The 19603-nt window shown below is 39.9% G+C and overlaps 3 protein-coding genes across 7 annotated transcripts in view; 2 read left to right on the top strand and 1 right to left on the bottom strand.

Moving 5' to 3' along the window:
• Positions 1-16029, bottom strand: part of LOC110161534 (thyrotropin receptor-like) — a 27207-nt gene extending 11178 nt beyond the window's left edge. Inside the window, exons 1-2 of the mRNA XM_055153802.1 lie at positions 15912-16029; positions 11325-11446 (exon numbers count right to left, since the gene is read on the bottom strand). The gene's annotated coding sequence lies outside the window, so the exon portion shown is untranslated. The remainder of the gene's footprint in view (positions 1-11324; positions 11447-15911) is intronic.
• Positions 2643-6869, top strand: drd4-rs (dopamine receptor D4 related sequence). Its single transcript, XM_020926693.2, has 4 exons — positions 2643-2882; positions 4371-4483; positions 4789-5471; positions 6492-6869. The coding sequence occupies exons 1-4, from the start codon at positions 2643-2645 to the stop codon at positions 6692-6694; spliced, it is 1239 nt and encodes a 412-aa protein (XP_020782352.2). The 3' UTR covers positions 6695-6869.
• irf5 (interferon regulatory factor 5) lies at positions 15957-19597 on the top strand. 5 transcript variants are annotated; one of them, XM_020926303.2, is made up of 9 exons: positions 15957-16095; positions 16686-16873; positions 17244-17430; positions 17536-17564; positions 17638-17665; positions 17806-18144; positions 18348-18737; positions 19221-19339; positions 19409-19597. In XM_020926303.2, exons 2-9 carry the CDS (start codon positions 16697-16699, stop codon positions 19595-19597), a joined length of 1458 nt encoding a protein of 485 aa, XP_020781962.1. In that variant the 5' UTR covers positions 15957-16095; positions 16686-16696. The 5 variants fall into 5 exon arrangements, with proteins under 5 accessions (XP_020781962.1, XP_020781961.1, XP_020781960.1 ...); XM_020926302.2 differs by having other exon boundaries at positions 16005-16146; XM_020926301.2 differs by lacking the exon at positions 15957-16095 and adding an exon at positions 16257-16397.
• The last annotated feature ends 6 nt before the right edge of the window (positions 19598-19603 follow it).

Here is a 19603-nt window from a genome sequence, read left to right as displayed (position 1 = left end):
GTATGTGAAGGCTTGATGACACATGATCATCATCATTACTGGCACCTGTTAGAATGTGACCCCTACACAGAATTACACAGCCCTGTTCTGCTCATCAAAAACCTGTCTACAAATGTAAGGGCTTGTAGTGCTCTAGGCTATACTGGCATTTGGTCTGCAAGCCACCTTGAGAAAATGTGAAAATGACACAATTTCACATGACAAACACAATTAGTTATGTAATGTGGATGAAATGCAGCACCTCAGCTCCAAGCAAGAACATAAGATCTGCAGAAAAGTGAATGAGGCAGTAACTGAAACATTAGAAATGAAAAAAGTAAGACAGTAGTTAAAGGTACATTATGTAACATTTCTAAAGGATGGTTTGCCTCCTTGTCTCCATGAAGATGTTATTGTTTTGCCTGGAATGTTCCACAGTATCTCCAGGTAGACATAAAAGAGTCACCCTCAGTATTTTCATTTTTAATGTCATAATATAAAACATTTCAGGGAAAATATTAACATTTCTGGTGACAAGCAGGTGACTGGTCCTCCACCAGAAAAGTTACCCAGTGCACCTTTCAGCAAATCAGAGAATTTTCTGATATTCAAATTTTCCCTTTTGACATTGAAGTTTGATGTTGAGCCATGCAGTTTCATATTTTGACATATATTGCTCATTTAGCCATTTGTCAACACGGTGGAAGCAGTCTGTCATTTGACTCATGCATATATGGCAAAACAAGCTGCTCCATATTATTACATGACATTATCCACAAAATACAAATACACGGCACATACATTTTTAATAGCAATGCACTTAATGTCAGGTAAAAGTTGCATTTCACAAGCTTCTGATTTTGAGTATGCAGTGGAGCAGTACCTTTGAGGTGATGACATGAGATGGGGTTTTCATGAAAGAAATGAAACCAAATAAATGCTTTGTGGTATAATTGTGTAGTGGTTCTGATGATTTCTTGTTAGTGAATGGGAGATAGGGAGTACTGATTTGTGTGTGGAATATGCTTGTTACAAAGCCATTATAGACTGACAGCAGGCGAGGCAGCTACACAGCCCTTCCACCAACCATCCCACAACAATCATCACCAAAGTGCTTTGCACCCTCGGCTCTCAATTAAAACATGAAAGTCCCCTAGTACTGTTAACTTGCACCAGCATCACTCTGCACACTGACAGCTTTTGGTCCATGGCTTTTATCACGAGCCAGAGAGGTTGTGTTGCTGAATATTTATGGTGGTTATTGTCTTCTTTTTTTCATTTTATTGCTGTTTTTGGTGCTCATGATGTGGCAACACCTTGGCTCTCACCTGCCCTTCTCAGAGCTCACCCAGAGACCGGTCCTGAGGGACACTAACCTGAGTATTAGCAGAGGACTTGTGTTATGTGTATACAATATTAGATAATTCTCTTCACTGTCACCATGTTTCTGTGCATTGCCATATAGAACCATTATTCTTAAGGTTTCCCTTTTCTAAGAGACAAGTGACAAAAAAAACTCTTCTTCTTATTATTATTATTGTTATTAAGCCCAAGAGTGGCGTAGAGCCTATTGTGACTGCTTAGCAGTGCAAACTGGGTAAACTGAGTCTAGTCTGGGTAAATATAATGCAGAGATTTGTCAAAATAGATATCCAATATATTTTTAATAAATTTAATATGGATTTTGAATGAAAATTACCCAACACATAGTTGTTATGTAATCCTTACTTGTGTGAATAATGTGTCAAAATTTACTATTTTTTAAAATCATGATGCGTTGTATTATGCATGTTTTTTCTGTTAATGAAAACGTTACCATAGTTACCAGAAATCCAATTAAACCCAGCTCTATCCTAACACTTCAGATGAAAAGTGCTTTACGCAAGCTTTGTAAAAGAACCAGTAATGTAAGCTAAGAAAGCATGTCAAAGACAAAATGTCACTTTGAGAAAGAAAATCACAGTGCCTGAAAAAAAAGGACCTGTTTGAGGACTTATGATGGTTGCAAAGTAAATATGTGTAAGCAAAGCTTTACAAACTATTTAAGATGCATTTACTTTTCAAAGCAAATGTGTAGGATAGAAAAAACAAACAAGATCTGTTTATGTTTGCCCCTGCCATGGAAACACTCCAAAGCAGTCTGAGCATCATAGGCTTTAGAGCATCAAACCAAAGAGACACTTCACCAAAACAGTACAGCTGACATTTATCACAACCTCATTCCATACATGGAAGTGGGAGTGCTGAGCTTCAACATAAGGCAATGAAAATAAGTACATAAACAATTGGTAATAACACAGTAAATTGCAAACTTAGTCCTACTGTGTATCTTGTGTTTTTTTTTTTTACTTATTATAAAGAATATTATCATCAGGTCAAATACTTCTATATTTTACATAACTGGTTTATCTTGTCATTGCAGGGATGTCCAAGAAACTCAAATCAGCAGAGTCATAATGATCACCAGCAAGGTAAAGACTGGAAAAGACCAGGCCCGTCTGCATTTCAATACTGTTCATTCACCAAAGACATACAAACGCAAGGACATTTAACAACTGCAAAAGGTACATTTATAAGCATTATTTTCACTTTCCTGTGTTTCTGGAATTGACTGTTGGCAAAAGACTCAAGCTACAGATGTGGCTGTGTGCATGTCCTCCATCATGGACAATGTGACGTTGGAGAGCCTCCCAGATGACTTGGGCCTGGTGGACTACAACTATCTGGCCCTGATTTTGGGGGTGGCTCTCATATTGATCATAATCCTGGGAAACATCCTGGTGTGTTTGAGCGTGCTCACGGAGCGCTCCCTCAAAACTGCCACCAACTACTTCATCTTCAGTCTGGCCATAGCTGACCTGCTGCTGGCTGTGCTGGTGCTGCCCCTCTACGTCTACTCTGAGGTTAGATACAAATACATGAAAATATATGTCTACTCCATAAGCACAAAGATGCACAATAATGTAATTAAATATCAAAATATCAAATTTGATGCTCCTAAATGCATCTAGCAAAAGCTTCCAGGTTTGATGCCCATGCTTTGTTTGCATATTTTTCCCCATGGTGGGTTTCCTATGGGCACTCTGGTTTCCCCAATCAACTCAAGACATGCACAGTATAGATTATTTTATTTATTTATTTAACCTATATTTAACCAGGAAAAAGTCTCATTGAAATTGAAAATCTCTTTTTCAAGAGCGTCCTGGCCAAGAGGCCACAAAACTACTTCAGCAGTGGATTAAATCCACTGCTGACGAAGTTTATCTTAGAGTTAAATCCTGCTCCCGAAAAGTTCCCCCAATTGCTTTGAAGTATTGATCAAATGCAGGGGACAAGTTTCCATACAGGAACAATAAAGTGTAAGTGTATGCCAAATTTTCTTAGTTTTGTTATTACTTAGTTTAATTGGATAATAAATGGTATAAAGGCTTAATTAAAATATTAAGAAAGAGCTTTGTACTCTATCTTCTGTCAGATCTGCTCATTTTCTTATCTGGAAATAAACAAAGTATAACAAAAATAACTAGAAAAGCACTCAGAGAGCGCAGACCTCCGCCAAGGACTACCCCCATTTTTTATATAAATTGCGATAAAATCAGTCTTCTGGATCAGATCCGGATCAGCCTTTGGAATATGAAAGAGGATCCCATTGTCCATCTCTGAGTCAAATTTCATGGGGTTTGGTCAATAATTAACCGAGATATTGAGAAACAAAATTTTTGGCCCCATTTACCACAATGTTAACAAAAATTTCAAAGTGATCCAGAATCCAGGATTTCTTCCGGATCACCCCCAAAATGAAATCAGTTCTTCCTTTTCACATTTCCAACAAATCCTGAAAATTTCATCAAAATTGGTCCATAACTTTTTGAATTATGTTGCTAAAAGACAAACAAACAAACAAACAAACAGACAAACGCCGGCAAAAACATAACCTCCTTGGCGGAGGTAATAATTCATTTATTCATAATTATTCAAGTCTCATATCTGAGGCTATATAGTCTCACAATAAGGACATTTAATTTAAAAAGCCATGCTGATATGAACTATACATTAACATTATCTATGGCTAAATTATCCATTTAATAACTGAAAGAATGTATCTTACAATCAGTGTTGTGCAACCTTGCTGTCAGGTGACTGTTCTTAATTAAATCGTATTAATTTCCCCAAGAACCTCATAGAAGATTTCTTGCATCTATAGACAACACAGGATGGGCACATTACTGAGCCCTTGCATAAGAATTGTTTCTTTGCGGTCTGTAACTCTCAATTACATTTTATTTGTTGTAGTGTAATATCGTTTTAAAGTGACATGTGATTTTCAGATGTAAATGTAATGTTGCTACATAGTCTTTTTCTGTTTCTGTTTCTATGTTGTATTTGTATAGTTCATGGGAGGAATATGGACACTGAGCACTTCCACTTGCGACGCACTGATGACGATGGATGTAATGCTGTGTACCGCCTCCATCCTCAATCTGTGTGCTATCAGTGTGGACAGGTGAGACAGGCTCCAAATACATTTACAAGTATAACAGCTCAAGTTAAAAGCAGACCATAGATTAGACATAAACGGGGTGCTGAGCATGAGTGCAAATTATGGTGGGCAGTATATTAGAATTTCCATAATATGAAATTGTTAAAAATATCTTTTTGTCTATGATGAAATACTTTTAATACTTTATTAATTTTATTTTAAGCAGCTATTATTTAATAAAAGAAAGCAGCAGAGTAAACTCGTATACAATTTACAGTTAATCACTATTTGATTAACTTATTATAATCCAAATCCTATTATTCTTTCAGGTACATTGCAGTGGTAGTACCTCTCAAGTACAACAGAAACCAGTTCAGTGTACGGCAGCTGGCCCTCATCACTGCCACCTGGGTTTTGTCTCTGGGTGTAGCTAGTCCTGTCATCTTCGGTCTGAACCAGGTTCCAGGACGAGACCCCAGTGTGTGTAAACTGGAGGATGATCGCTTCGTGGTCTATTCCTCAGTCTGCTCCTTCTTTGTGCCTTGTCCTGTCATGCTCTTCTTGTATTACTGGATGTTTCGTGGTCTTAAACGCTGGAGTGGGCGCTCACGATCCCAGGCTGGATGGGATAATCGCCACACCCTCTCCTTGCACTTAAACTCCGCCCTCCGCCGCGCTAAAGCCTCGACAACAGGAAGTCAAGAAAAGGTTGTGTATGCAGTGGCACCTGGTCTGAGCCCAACTTCCCCCTCCACTATTTCCCAGATTACTCCATCGATTACCCCGGTGACTGATGAGCAGGATGGGGAAGCTGTGGTGATGGAGAGTGACCCCATGACAATGCAGAATGACAGCGTGTCCGATGCAGACCTGACAGATAGGAGGGATGGCAGCCGGCGAGGAAAATGTTCCTCCAAAAGCAACACAGTGAAAAGAGGTAGAAGAAACAGCAAGAGCAGCAGAGTGAGTGGCCGTGAGCGCAAAGCCATGAAGGTCCTGCCAGTGGTAGTAGGTGAGTCAAGTGTAAAATCTCATAAGTAGATCAACAATCAGAAACACAAGATTTCCATTGTTGGTGAACAAAATTCACAAACTAGTTCAATATAGTGCAACATAAAGTAATAGTATTTTACGTGCTGCTAAGTATCGGCCATCATGTCCAATGTTTTTGTAATTAGGAATAAAATCATTGTTACAGTTCTTATTAGCAAAAGCATAATTTGAACATGTTAACCTCATATCTAGGGACACATAGTGCTCATCTTTGTGAAATGTTCAATTGGAATCTTACATATAGTTCCTTTAAATATAAAATATATACACAGTATGGACAGAACAATAGTGCATGTTAATGATATGGTGACAGGCAAATATGGGAATATATGAAAGAGACTGTAGGATGATTATGCTTATCAGTTTAAATGTTCTTCATTCTTTAATGTGGTGATGCTTACGGATGGTAAATGAGACTCTGTGCCTCTCAGTTGGAGTTTGCATGTTTTTCACTAACAGAGAGAAGCTGCGAGCTTCACAATCAAAATAGAAACTATCTCCCTGGAAACCATTTTACTGGATCACCGGCAGATTCACACTAGAGCTAAATTTAATCTCAATCATCACATACAGAGAAACTTTGTGAAAAGCTGTGATGGCAGTAAGATGAAAGAATACATTCATTTTGAGCATTTTACTTCCTGACAACAACTACACTGTAGCCTTTGAGACCACTGGCTCCACGTCAAATCCAAGTTAAAGGTGCATTTTTAAAGGTGGAGGGACCGCTACCTGCTTCTCTCCATTGAGAAGTCAATGCTTTGCCTGGAATGTTCCACAGTTTGGCATTAAACATGTCTCCATGGCACATCTATCTCCATGGAGACAAGCAGGTGACATTATCAGGCTTAATTTATAAAGATTGTTTAAAACTGACTTAGATCTAACTTGAATTATTTTGGTCACTCAAGCATTTCTGATGTAAGTTTCAAAGCAGACATTTTTGAATAACTTTTTTTTTCTCCCATATTATCCATAGGTGTGTTCCTGGCCTGCTGGACTCCATTCTTCGTAGTTCACGTCACTAATGTGTTGTGTCAGTCCTGCCACATCGGTCCCACCCTGATTTCAGTAGTAACCTGGTTGGGTTATGTCAATAGCGCAGTGAATCCCATCATTTACACAGTGTTTAACCCGGAGTTCAGAAACGTCTTTCACAAACTGCTTTGCTGCCAGACATGAGACTGAATCCATGTGTCTCATTGTCCCTGAAAACATTTTTTTAAAATCAAAACTACCAAGGTGTCTACTATGGTGTCTTCTTGGCCCAGAGGCATAAAATGTGATCATGTGTGAACCATGGACTGAGGTTAATTGTTTTATTTTAGAGAATAATCTGTGCAAATTAATACCATGAAATAATTGTTGCAAACTTGGAAGTCAATTATTAAAAGTTATTATTTGTAAAGGTAACATAATCAAATAAACTTCAACAAATTGTTCAAACATAAATAAATAAACATACATACATCTGATGACGCATCTTTGAAACAGTTCAGAATGTATAGGAGTTAATGATTACTGTGACAGGGTGGTGTGGTTCAGTGGGACTACATTCTGACAAATACCTACATGTGTTGTTAGGTGGGCGGGCAGCTGTCCACCTACCTCCTTCTGTCTTTGAGTAATTCCTACACAGTTCCTCTCAACTAGAACCTATGAGACAAAGGGAGCATCGTCACAGTGGTGGATAAAATGTGGTTTTATTGTATTACTGTGTTCATTGTAGGGGGTTGATATTTTCTGCATGGAGTCCAATCAAAGATAAAGACTAACCGCAGGGAGTAACCACGGCAACACAGAGAGTGTATGTCCAACATACTGTCTCTAGGGGAAATAAGCACGGGTCTGTTTTGAAGTTTGAGTTCAGTCACTGTGGGCAATGCTTAGAGACCACAGCAATGTCCTCCACAAATCGCTCATGCACAACCTTTTTCAATTATGATATCAGTAAATGTTGGGAACAAGTGGGAACTTAGATTATAAATAAACAGATCCATTATATTTACGGAAAATCATAAATTCTTTAACAAAGATTTAGGTCTAAATTTGACAGCAAAGGGAAAAGCGTGATGAGAAACAACCTTTCAAATTGCACACTCCTCCAGTGCATGACTATTCCTGAACCAGATGTGCAAATGTGAACAGTAGTATGAGTGTAAATACATGTTATCTGAGAGTGCATAGGAGTGCATGGGGCTGTATAATTAGACATCCAATTTAAGGTTATATTCACAAATTTCCCAGATAACCAGACAAAGGTCCAAGAGCTACTACAGTTGTCATAGTAACTTGTTAGATTGCAATCCATAGAGTTCATGTTTCAAAGCTGGTTGCTTTGATTGGCCTGTCTGTTCTTTGATAAGGGACAAGAGAAAGTGGATCAATAGCAGACAGCTCATAATGTCAGACACAAACACATGTGGGAGACAAAAGCACAGGGCAGATCGTGGTGAGGGGGAGGGGTAACAAACAGCCATGATGACTCTAATGAACGCACTTTAATTATGCGTCTTGGAAACACCTGGTACTGCGCTCGCAGGTGCATAGAGCCATGTGAAATAACTGAGCTTCAGTGAGAAAGCGGATGACTGGGCTGTGTAATCTCTCTGAGATGAGCTCGATACAGACAGCATCATTGAGAAGTAAAAAGAAGCCCCGTGCCACTCTGGGGAAACAAAACATTTCAGGCTCTGTGATTGGTTGAGCTACCAGCTTTGGCTGTCACTTCACTTGTTGGCTTTAAGGCCAGCTTTCAAATCTACATGGAAGTGCAGCACAGTTCCCCAACGCACATTCAAGTCAATCTGAAAGAATGCGGTGTTTGTTGTGGTTTGAACCACAAAGACTATACAGACTGATTAAAATGGCATGGAACAACTAATATTTGGCACAGAAATATATGTATGGGCCTAACACGATTGACACTCACAGTAAATAAATAAATAATAATAATAATAATAAAAAAAAAAACAACAACTAATAATTCATCCAAATTAATAGTTTGGATTCCCAGGACGTTCGTGGGCCCAGATGAGGTCTGAAGAAGCTCGTTTGGTTCAGGACTGCATCAGGATGTGAGCTCCCAGATCAGCAGGGCCCACGCAGAACTATAAGCCAGCTTTTATGAACGCGTGCTCTAGATTGGTTAAATTTGTAGATGAATGATAACTATGAGCTTGGTTAAAAAAACAAACAAACAAACAAAAAAAAAACGTATGGCTCCTTCACTATAACCCCAGAGGGCCCCCTTGCGTAATGGCTCCGCCACTTCTGAATGAATGAAATTTGGTTCATTTACTGGTCGGTCTAAGCCACATTTGAAGAATAAATAAATAAATGTAATTGCTTGTTGCTGTTGTGTGCAAATATGTCGAAGGAGTAAAATCCCGCTGACCTACTTGTGAGCTCATTATTGCTAAGCCTTATGAGCTGCTAATACACTCACATAAATGGACAGAGGCAGGCGGCGGTTTGGAGACACAGCTGAATATGTGAATATAAAAACATGACAGACTAGCACCAATAGGCGGCATATAAGACACTGCTCCATGGATCAGCTTCATAGACACACAGGTGAGCGCACACTTACAGCATTCTGGGCATTTACGCTGTATATATAACAGCATAAGATTGTGCTTACCTGAACCACAAACTTAGCATTTATTTGTGGAATTTTTTGAGTCAGGAAAAGGTCAAAGGTCTTTTCAGGCTGAGTGAATTTTTTGCGAGCAGTTTGAACTCAATGTGAGCACTTGGGTTTCCTGAACAGAGACTGAAACAAGAAAATGCTGAAGAGGTGCAGACTGCTGCTGCTGCAGGTGACACTGCGTCTGATGTCCCATGCTGTTGTCGGTAAGAGATTGTTAGACAGAGGAAGTCAGACTTAAACAGAATGAGTCAGTTCTTTGTCTCACCAGGGAGTCCCTGTCAGGGCAGCTCTGACATCTCTGCAGCCATTAGAGAAAATAGTCCCATGGGGCAGTTCATAGCCAATACCAACCTCACAGCAGAGCCTGGGTCTAATGGCCTCCGGCTTTGTCTAGAAGGGCCAAATGCACACTGGATGTTTCTGGATGGACCCACCATCCGCCTCAATATCTCCCACTCCAAGGTCCTAGACAGAGAGGTACTCCTGACCACATACACCCTGGCCCTTAGCACATACACTGTCTCACCCTGTGCCACATGTCTCACACTGCCTTATCCTACAGGTCCAAGGCTCACTGCTGATTGCGCAGCTCATCTGCCATGATAATTTTGTACAAGTGAGTTTTCAAAATGAATCATATTATGTTCTCAAATAATGCTGCAGTGAAATGTGACAGGACTCATGAATTATTGGTAACAGAGACACTACAGGATCCAGATCCAGATTCTGAATGAAAATGACAACAAACCAGAATTTTCACAGGAATCAAAAGCCATCACCATCAGCGAGGTAAACGCACAAACCACCAGACTTTGGGGTTGGGTTGTAAAAAGACCTGCTTTTGTTTTGTAAAAAGGTGTTGGAGGAGTAAAACTAATACTTCAATAATCCTTCCAAAGGATTGATTAAATATCCTATTTTATGTTTTCTATTCTGTAAAAAGAAAATGTGATTGCATTTTCTTGATCTTTTTCTTCTAAATGTGACACTTTTTGGCCTTGTGATTAAGTGCTTTGACCAGCACTGCTAAGGCACTGTGTGCTTATAGAATGAAACTACAGTTCATTTCATGTTGATAAAATTATGGTGTTTAAAATGGCAAAACTGGGCATTTACTTCCACTTAATGAGCACAGAAGACAGAGTATCAGAACACAACACCCAAAACAAAATAATAAGAAAATAAACAATTCAAGAAAAAAAAAAGTGCTGCTTAGCTTTTAACATAGGGTTGAACTAAACTCAATCAACGTTTTATGCTACTAAACCGTGTACATAGTGTTTCAATTGCATTATCTATTGTTCCTAATTATTTTTCTTTTGGCAATTTTAGTAGTAAGTTACAACATTCTGTTCTGTTCAATTTAAATTTGTGCTGCCCTCAATTTCAAGAAGCTAGTGACATTACGTATGACTTGCCTGACTACAGCCGGTGTTTCTGATTACAAACACCTGGCTTCAGGGGTGCAGTTTGAAGTGGATACCAGTCACACAGTTTATTATACTTTCAAACCCTGCTCACTTTTTTCTTTAGTCCTCTAAGCACTGCTCAGTTTACCAGCTCTGTTTGAAATGTAGTTGCAGGGAGGAGTTTAGGTGTTCTTTAGTTCAACTTTAAACTGTAATGTTTTTTCCAGTTTGCAGGAGTAAACACAGTTGTTTTCACTGTAAAGGCAACTGACGCTGATGGAGACATGCTTAGATACACCATTGACCCATCAACGGTGAGAATTAGTTCTTTGTCATAGAATAATTCCAGGTCAGTGATGATTATGTGCAGTCTGAAGGTTAATATGATGGTCAGTAGTCTAACAATGTGATTCAGATTCTTGAAATTATAAATAATCTGATTTAATTAAAATGCCTAACCCAAACCGTTAAGGATATTTTATGTCTTAACACCTGACTTGTAACCTAATTATCCGCAGCTAGACTCCTCCTTCTTCAGGATTGATCAACCAAACAGTGGCAATGTAGTTCTGGACAAGCCCATGGACTATGAGACCAAAAAAAACCTGAAGCTGTTGATCTGGGCCATGGTAATAACGTTAATACATTAATCAAATCTGAAAGACACTTTCAGTTTCATAGCAAAATAAACTCCATTTTATGGGTACTTTGGATTTTCTTAGGAAACTAATACAGCAGAAATGTTCAATACCTCCATTTATGTGATCATCACTGTCCAGGATGGAGATGACCAGTATCCTCACTTTCTGCCCTGTGTGATGCTATCTCCTGATCCTCCGGTCTGCACTAACCCTTCCTATAGCACCAATGTCACTGAAAAACAAAAGGCAAGCAGAATAAGCATTTTGAAATTTAATAATGTATCCCATATAACTCATAATAATGTGGATAAAGAATCTGTTTAAAATGTGTCTCTGTGAAATGGGGTGTTGATTCTAAATCAATCAAAAAAAAAAAAAGTATGTACATGTTATATATTGCAGTATTAGCACAGCAAAGCTTCCAAAGGCCCCTATCTGTGCCACTTAGTACTACTAAATAGACACAAATAAGTGCGTGAAGGTTTCATTTCTTCCACACAGAACCTTGTGCTGAAGTTTTCTCCTGGCCCAATAAGGGCTGAAGATGGAGACCGGGGTCTGGACACTCCTCTGAAGTACAGCATCCTCTCAGGTGAGACACAACTGGATTGTCCCTGTCATTAAGTTTTCCTCCAGTGACAGCTGGGCGTCTGAACACAGGCAGTGACTTGGACAGATTTGTGATCAACAGCAGCACAGGCCACATCACATTAACTAGAGCTGCAGACGACCGGCGTCACACACCATTCTTCAGACTCAACATCATGGTACTCTCACTTCACTGCTTCACCTGTCCCTTTAACCATTTACCAATGCACTTGTTCTCACTGTCAGGCCTCTCAGCTTGATGACCCATTCAAATACAGCATTGCATCAGTCCTTGTCAGAGTTCTGGCGGAGAACATGTATCCCCCGGTTTTCAACCAATCCACATACAAAGGTTTTGTGGTTCAAAGCTCGAGTCCTGCTGCCATAGTCTCCACTTACAGGAATCAGGTGCTGCTCATCCAGGTTGTAGACCTGGACTTTCCAGATGTAAGCAGGTTTTTTTAATGTGTACAACTGTGATCCTCATGAATAGTGTTTTACAAAGCATTGTCCCACCAGGGGCGGAACCCAAATGTGCAGTACTACCTCTACAGTGTGTCAGTCACAGAGGGGCTGTACCACATTACACAAGGAGTGCTCATAGCCAGAACAGACCACCTCTATGCCTTTGACAGACACAACATACAGGTAGGCTTCTTTACACTGCTCCTGTCCTTGCTGTTTGGCTCAAGGAACGGTAAAGGCCTAAAGTGAAATAGAATAACTGGGATCTAGCAGAACACAATAGTGATGTATTGAATAGTTATTTATCCAAACGTTATGACACAATTTTCTGTCCATTCATGTGCATTCTGTCCACGAAATCTACTGTACCCCTCTTTAATTCAACACATCTCTATCTGGTCTGTATAAATTAAAATTTAACCATAAATATGCCACAGTCTACTTAAAAATGAAATAAAACAAAACCCGAGGTCCTTACACAACGGTCACACACACACTTTTCCTAAGCTGAGTGCTTATCCAAACACACAGGTGCAGTGTCACAGTTTGACACATTAGGCTAACTGCAGGAGGTCTCAGTAAAGGTTTCTCAGCATGAGGTCCTCAAACTCCTGTGAAGCTGTAGTCACAACCAAATCAGTGACTTTAAAAGTTTTAAATGATTATGCTAGATATTATGCCAATTATATTAATTCTGCCTGTGTGATGACTCTGCAGGTAACTGCCAGAGATGAAGAATCAGGTGAGGAAGTATCGGCTTCAGTGGATATTGAGGTCCTGCAGAGAGGACAAGCCAGTAAGCACAAATAAATAGAATAGAATAGAAAACAATAGAAAGCCTTTATTGTCATTATACTATAGTATAATGAAATTCAGAAACTGTTACTAGTTATGTTTTTCAAAAGTTACAGTTAAACCAAAGAATAGTTATTTTTTTTAATATACTTTGCAGATCAATTTGAGTTTAGACAGAAATCTTGCTAACACATATACTAACCATTGGCCATGTTCAATGGTTCTGTGCTTTATATTGCAGTTCCTCATGGAACATTCACTGAGGAGCCGTTTGTTCGACATATTAAGACTGGAGCAATTTCAGCTGCCATCTTACTGCTCTTATTAACAGCTGCCCTGTTTCTGCTGTTAAGACTGCTCAGGAGAAAGCACAACAAGCAAAAACGAAAAGCGAAAGCTGAGATACAACCGACAGAGGTATTAAATTAAATAAATCAAACTAGACCATGCTGCATTTTAGATGACATGGCAACTTTTAATGGGTCTATAATATTCAGTAGAGATGGGGCAGTTCCAGGTCACTGTTGAAACAGATTGTTAATGTCAGTGAGTTTTTAACCTGGTAAATAGGTAAAAATAAATAAATAAATAAATAAAAATCTTAACACTATACAACTGACAGTATTAAATTTAGAATTTGCCATCCAGCTTGGTGTGTAGCATCACATTCTAGCATTTGAAAACCACAAACAGTAAAACACAAATGTTACACAAGTGTTTTGAGTGTCTTGCTGTGATTTTAGATCTTGCCCATCTGTACATCCTGCATGCCTTTTTCAAAAAGGTTCACGAAGCATGAAATGGCTGAATTCTTGTGTAAAATGTATGCAGAGAACCAACAAACTAAATCTAAAATAACAAAAATACAAACTAGTGTACCTTAACCCTAACTAAATATAGTATTATCTTCTGCTGGACAGGTCACCTGTCGGCCAGCAATGAGTGGAGAACCATCTTGCTCAGGTAGTCTCCACGGACCTTACGGCCTCTATACCAGAAAACAGTCTATACTTCCTTCACCATCAACATTGAGTGAAGCAACAAATACAGGAAGCAGTGCCACAATTGCGTTTTCTGCACAAGAAAGGTCAGAGGGCTTAATCGACCCAGTGACATTATTGCAGAGAGCCAAAGGAGCAGACAGCAGTGTACAACAGGAGCACTCTACTTTAGGATGTACTAATATGGTCAGCCACAGTACCACAAGTCAAACGAATGACCCATACAACACAATGGTCACTGCAATCTGTATAGGATCCGAAGATCTGTATGAATGATTTAATCTGACCAGGACATGTGTCACAGGTACATAACTCTAGCATCTAAAAAGTTCAATATTATGCAGAATTCTACTTTTGGCCACTCTTTTAAAGCTTACCATAATGCATGTAGGAAACAAATATAAGTAATTCAGCCCTGATGACCAGACAACATATTGGAAGATACCGTCTGAGGGTGCCATGATATGGTCTCTACTGGTGCCATCTGCTGGGACACCAAAGCTAAAACAATAGCCGATTGCTTCAAAATTGAGATTCATTTGAATATGCGGATGTGTGAAACAGGTTACTTTACAGAATTATCTTTCAGTTGATTCATGTATGTTTGAATAATCTTGTAGGTCTATTTTCCTTACATTTGAGGCTTGAGTACAGAGAAAATATCCATTTTCACATACTCCCTGTCTGCTCTGTACTTATGATGATTAAAAAATATCCATACACCAGAGCTTTTTTTAAATTGACACATTATCACATCACAAGGTGGAACAAAGCATTTCAACTTTGGAAGGGGTGATGCCATTTCAGGATTACTCTAACATTTGTGAATGAAACAAAACGCTTCTTGTGAGTTTTAACGAATTAAAAACATTGACATAAATCTTAAAAGTTGTTTAAGGCTGATTGAAAGGACATTCAATGCACTATGATTGATTTACCATGTATTTTTTTTTTTTATTTTATAAGTATATTATTGGTTTCCTTCCCCAATGCCAAGTATGTGTCTTCACCGCCCTCTTGTGGTACTACACTACATCCATCATGTGGGTAATGTAGGCCTATGCAGCATACCATGGATTCGTGTTGCATGACAAAATAAGCACTTACAGCCTATGGGATAACATACATGAGTAGAATAGTCTCTCAGTACAGCTGAAGGTGTCCAAAGTTTTCAAATTGACTAAAAGGTAGGTCATCTAACAATGCAAACCGTAGCTATAGCGAAACTTTAGGTTTTAAATGAGTGTGTGTGTGTGTGTGTGTGTTTATTGTCCCTAGACAGGTAATCATATTAAAAATATAGTTTTCCTGATAAGAATATGAATTGCAAAAACATTGAACTTGATGATCCTATTAGTCCATTTATATAATTTGGCGTTTTTGGTATGGTAGTTGAGCTGTCATTTGATAGAACGAGCGTCATTACGGTTGCCAGTTTCAACACTAAAATCCAGTTGGTTAAAACCTAAAAGGACTCTTATCTGAATGGCCTCTACCTAAACCCCAGCACTTGCAGCCACTAATCAGTGCTAGCGCTGCCTCGAGCTCAGTGAGTGAATTCTGGAGGGTCTGAACCTTTCACATGAGGTATGGCCTGTTCATATACTGAGAAAACAAGTAGCCTATACGTATTATATCTGCAGGTTTGGGTACTGGCAACCCAGGTTGATTGTAGTAGTACAATCAAAACATTTTTTAAAACAGCAGGCTAAATACGGTTCCTATAAAATCGTTCTGCTAAAATTAAGGTTTACTCAAGCATGAGATAAGCTACCTTTGGGGGCCTACTAAGGCAGAAATAAACATTCGCTGGCCTAATTTCTATTTAGTTAATGACAGAATGCTCACCTATAATAATATCCACTAGCGGAAGAAGGAGGAACCTGCAGTGGGCTGCTTTTGTAGGAATTTGTTAGTTCCTTACAGAGAACCGCGGAAACGGTCTGCTTCTGCTTTCTAAATAAACGGGGACCTACTGTTGTTGGCTTTTAAGCCGGAAGAAAGCGGACTTCTGTCTTTGCTGCCTCGTCTGGTAAAATCACACAGAAAATAAAGAAAGGACACTTCACGTGTGTTTGTATAGGTAAACTAGCTTTATGTTTGGGCTTTTATTCTGTAAGCTACTACTTACGATTTCCAACTGGAGGACGTCCTGACAGCCGAGCGAACAGCTTGGTGTGCGAGCATTGTCAAAGTCTCCGTCAAGTTTTGCAGACCTTTCTTTCAAGTGTGACGAATGGGTAGGCTATTAGTTGTTTAGTTGCAGCGTATGATAGATAAGAGAGAACTCGCCCAAGGAGCATCGTCGGCTGGCTGCGGCCCGGCCCGGTTCAGGTAAGTCGTAGATTTGTCAGTGCACACTCAGGTGGTCCATAGTCACCATAGCCACCAATTCAGTGATTTTTACGACATTTGCATGCAAGTCTGCTTGGCTTATCACCCAAAGAGGCCTTTTGTCACAAATTGTAGCCTACTCGTGATCAACTTCCCCAAACACTAGACAGAACGATATTAGTTTGGAGATTTAATTATTACAAGGCAACGTGTTAGTGTGATTGTTTAACATAGGCTACAGCGCTATTGAAATTATATGTGCCATTTCCCCTTATTTCTTTCTCGTAGCTGCCTACAGAATGAGCGCCCCACAGCCCCGGAGGGTGCGGTTAAAGCCCTGGCTTTTGGCCCAGGTGAGTAGTGGTAGATACCCCGGTCTGCAGTGGCTCAGCGCGGACCGCCGCCTCTTTCAGATCCCGTGGAAACACGCGACACGACACCTGCCAACCTCAGAAGAGGAAAACACCATCTTCAAGGTGAGTGGATAACCCCTGACCTCGCCCCTCAGGACCGGGTGACACGCTTAACTGTCTGCTCAGCTCTGTCGGTTGTATGTGAAATATAAAGAAGCCTAATACAGGCTAGTGAAGTTGTTAGAGTGCAAAGAAGTGTAGCCTTCTATATTATGAAAGTGTGTGGGGGAAAAAACTTGACAGCCCATTGTAGATTGGATGATGATTATAATCTCGTTAGACAGAGCCTGAGAATGCCTCTATAGGTGTAGATAAAATTAACTAAAACATAGACCGCTTGAACAATTCCTATCTGTTTGAAAAATCTGAAAACAAACTGGATTTGGTAGAAACCATCTAGTGTTTGCCATTAAAAAGACTTTTGTCTCTCAAGGCATGGGCTCTTGAAACGGGCAAGTACCAGGAAGGTGTGGATGAGCCTGATCCTGCAAAGTGGAAAGCAAACCTTCGCTGTGCACTCAACAAGAGCCGAGAGTTTCAGCTGAAATATGATGGAACCAAAGAGACCCCAGTTCAACCGTTCAAAATCTACGAAGTGTGCGACACCGTGGGTTGTACAGGTGAGATTTCATCAAGTGATTTTTTTATAATGGTCCAAGGTGAAATCTTTTTACCAGTCAATTTTTAAACCTTCTATATTCTTTAGTGTTTATTCTGTTTTTTAGATGCTTGTGATGATGATGAAGAGGAAGAGGTGAACACATTTTTCATATTTTAAATATACACAATTTTTTTGCATTAACTTATTTTGTACATTTTATTCCAAGATGCCAAATTTAATGGAGCTTAGTATCAGTAAGTAACATTTTATTTTCTACTTAATTCAAGTACTGCATTACTTGACAAAGACTAACACCGCAACTCTATACACTGTAATACTGTTTTTGTTTATGGTGTTTCTAGTCTCTTAAATGTTGTTCTTGGCTGCTCCTCAGACCCACGGCTCAGTGACACACAGCCCTACAACCCCTTCTCAGCCCGCACTGAAGTCAATTCCTTCAGCTTATCGTCCAGTGAGACATTACCACAAATTATACCCATGCCCCTTCTTCCAGAAACAATGCACCCCACCCCACCTGTGCCCTGTAGCCTTTCCCAGCAGGACTTCCAGGCCTCTGGTCATATGGTGGACCAGAGGCCCTATGTGGGGCTCCAGGACCTGAACCCCCTGCCTGGTTCTTCAGTGATGGAAACTAATGCTGTGGGGACAGTCCACACAGAAAATGATTCTCAAACGCAAAACTACAAGTATGACCTACTCAACAGTGTCCCGTGTAAGTACGTAAGATCAGTCATTTGACTGAATACTTTTTTATATTGGTTCATCCTGAAGTATATATCAAAATTAAGAAAGAAAAAGGGGAAACCATTAAAAAGTCACACATTGTATGTACTTTTATGTCTAGATTCTGGTTCCTAAGATACATAAACCATAAAAGAATCATCCAAATGCAAAACTAACTTTTTTTTCCTGCAGTAACAGACCTGGACTTGAAGTTCCTGTACCGTGGACGCAATGCAGGCTCACTGACTGTGAGTAACTCTCAGGGCTGTCGTTTGTACTTCGGGCACCTGGAGCCAACCCCAGATCAGGTGGACCTGTTTGGACCGGTCAATCTGCAGCAGGTCCTGTTTCCAGGGACTGAACAGATCCAGAACCAGAAGCAGCGTTTTTACACTGCAGCCCTCCTGGACGTGATGGACCGCGGCCTTATACTCGAGATCTGGCAGCAGGACATCTATGCCATTCGCCTCTGCCAATGTAAAGTGTTCTGGTCTGGTCCAGGAGTACCTGAACAGGCTGTGCCTAATCCTATGGAGCGAGAGAAAAAGATAAAGGTCTTCAGCCTCAATGACTTTCTGCAAGGTATTAATAATGATAAACAAATTATAATAAATACATAGGCGCTTTTCAATCACTTCATAATTTGTACTGGTACAGCTGCCCTGGGGTACAGAATTGTGGCTGCTAATCTGTGCCATCAGCCTGTTCGACCACCACCACTCACTCACTCACCACATTCATACACAAGCAAGTGTCTTGCCCAAGTAATGGTCCCAATAGAGTCTGAACCACCAACCTTGGCTGAAAGCTTTGCTAACATTTCAGTATTTACATTTACAGTAATTTTATATTCATTATTTTTTGCTTGGCCAAATCAATGGCACAAAAACTGTAAGATCAATTAGATTTATTGGCCACACTGGAAATAAAAAAAAAGACTCTAATGTTTGCCAGCCAGAGCACCACCACCTATGACAATACAAATCTTGAATCTTGAGCCACAGTCTATGGAACGATGCATTCTGTATCCTTTTTATTTTCAAACACCAATTCAAAATTTTCCAGGGCTGATTATGTTTCAGAAAGGTGAAGCTGAAAATCCTCCACCATTTGAGATCACGTTCTGTTTTGGAGAGGACTGGCCTGACAGGAAACCTAAAGAAAAGAAACTGATTATTGTCCAGGTTGGTTAATGTCCCTAGTGTTCACAACATATTGGTTTCATGCACTGACTGTAGTTTTGTGTCTGGTAGGTTGTACCTGTCGTGGCTCGCATTCTGACAGAGATGTTCTCTGGAGAGCTGAGCTGGTCCACAGACAGCATAAGACTCCAGATCTCCAACCCAGATGTGAAGGACCAAACAGTACAGCAGTTTAAAGAGCTGCAAAGACTTCTCCAAAGCCAGCACAGCCATGGCCCATGGACACCGTCTGGCCCATGATCACCC

The sequence above is a fragment of the Boleophthalmus pectinirostris genome, unplaced genomic scaffold (genome assembly GCF_026225935.1).
Source record: "Boleophthalmus pectinirostris isolate CB_2022bp ecotype Guang Dong unplaced genomic scaffold, ASM2622593v1 HiC_scaffold_18, whole genome shotgun sequence".
NCBI classification, from domain to species: domain Eukaryota; kingdom Metazoa; phylum Chordata; class Actinopteri; order Gobiiformes; family Gobiidae; genus Boleophthalmus; species Boleophthalmus pectinirostris.
Note: the sequence above shows the minus strand (reverse complement) of the source record. Positions and strands in the feature narration are given on the sequence as shown.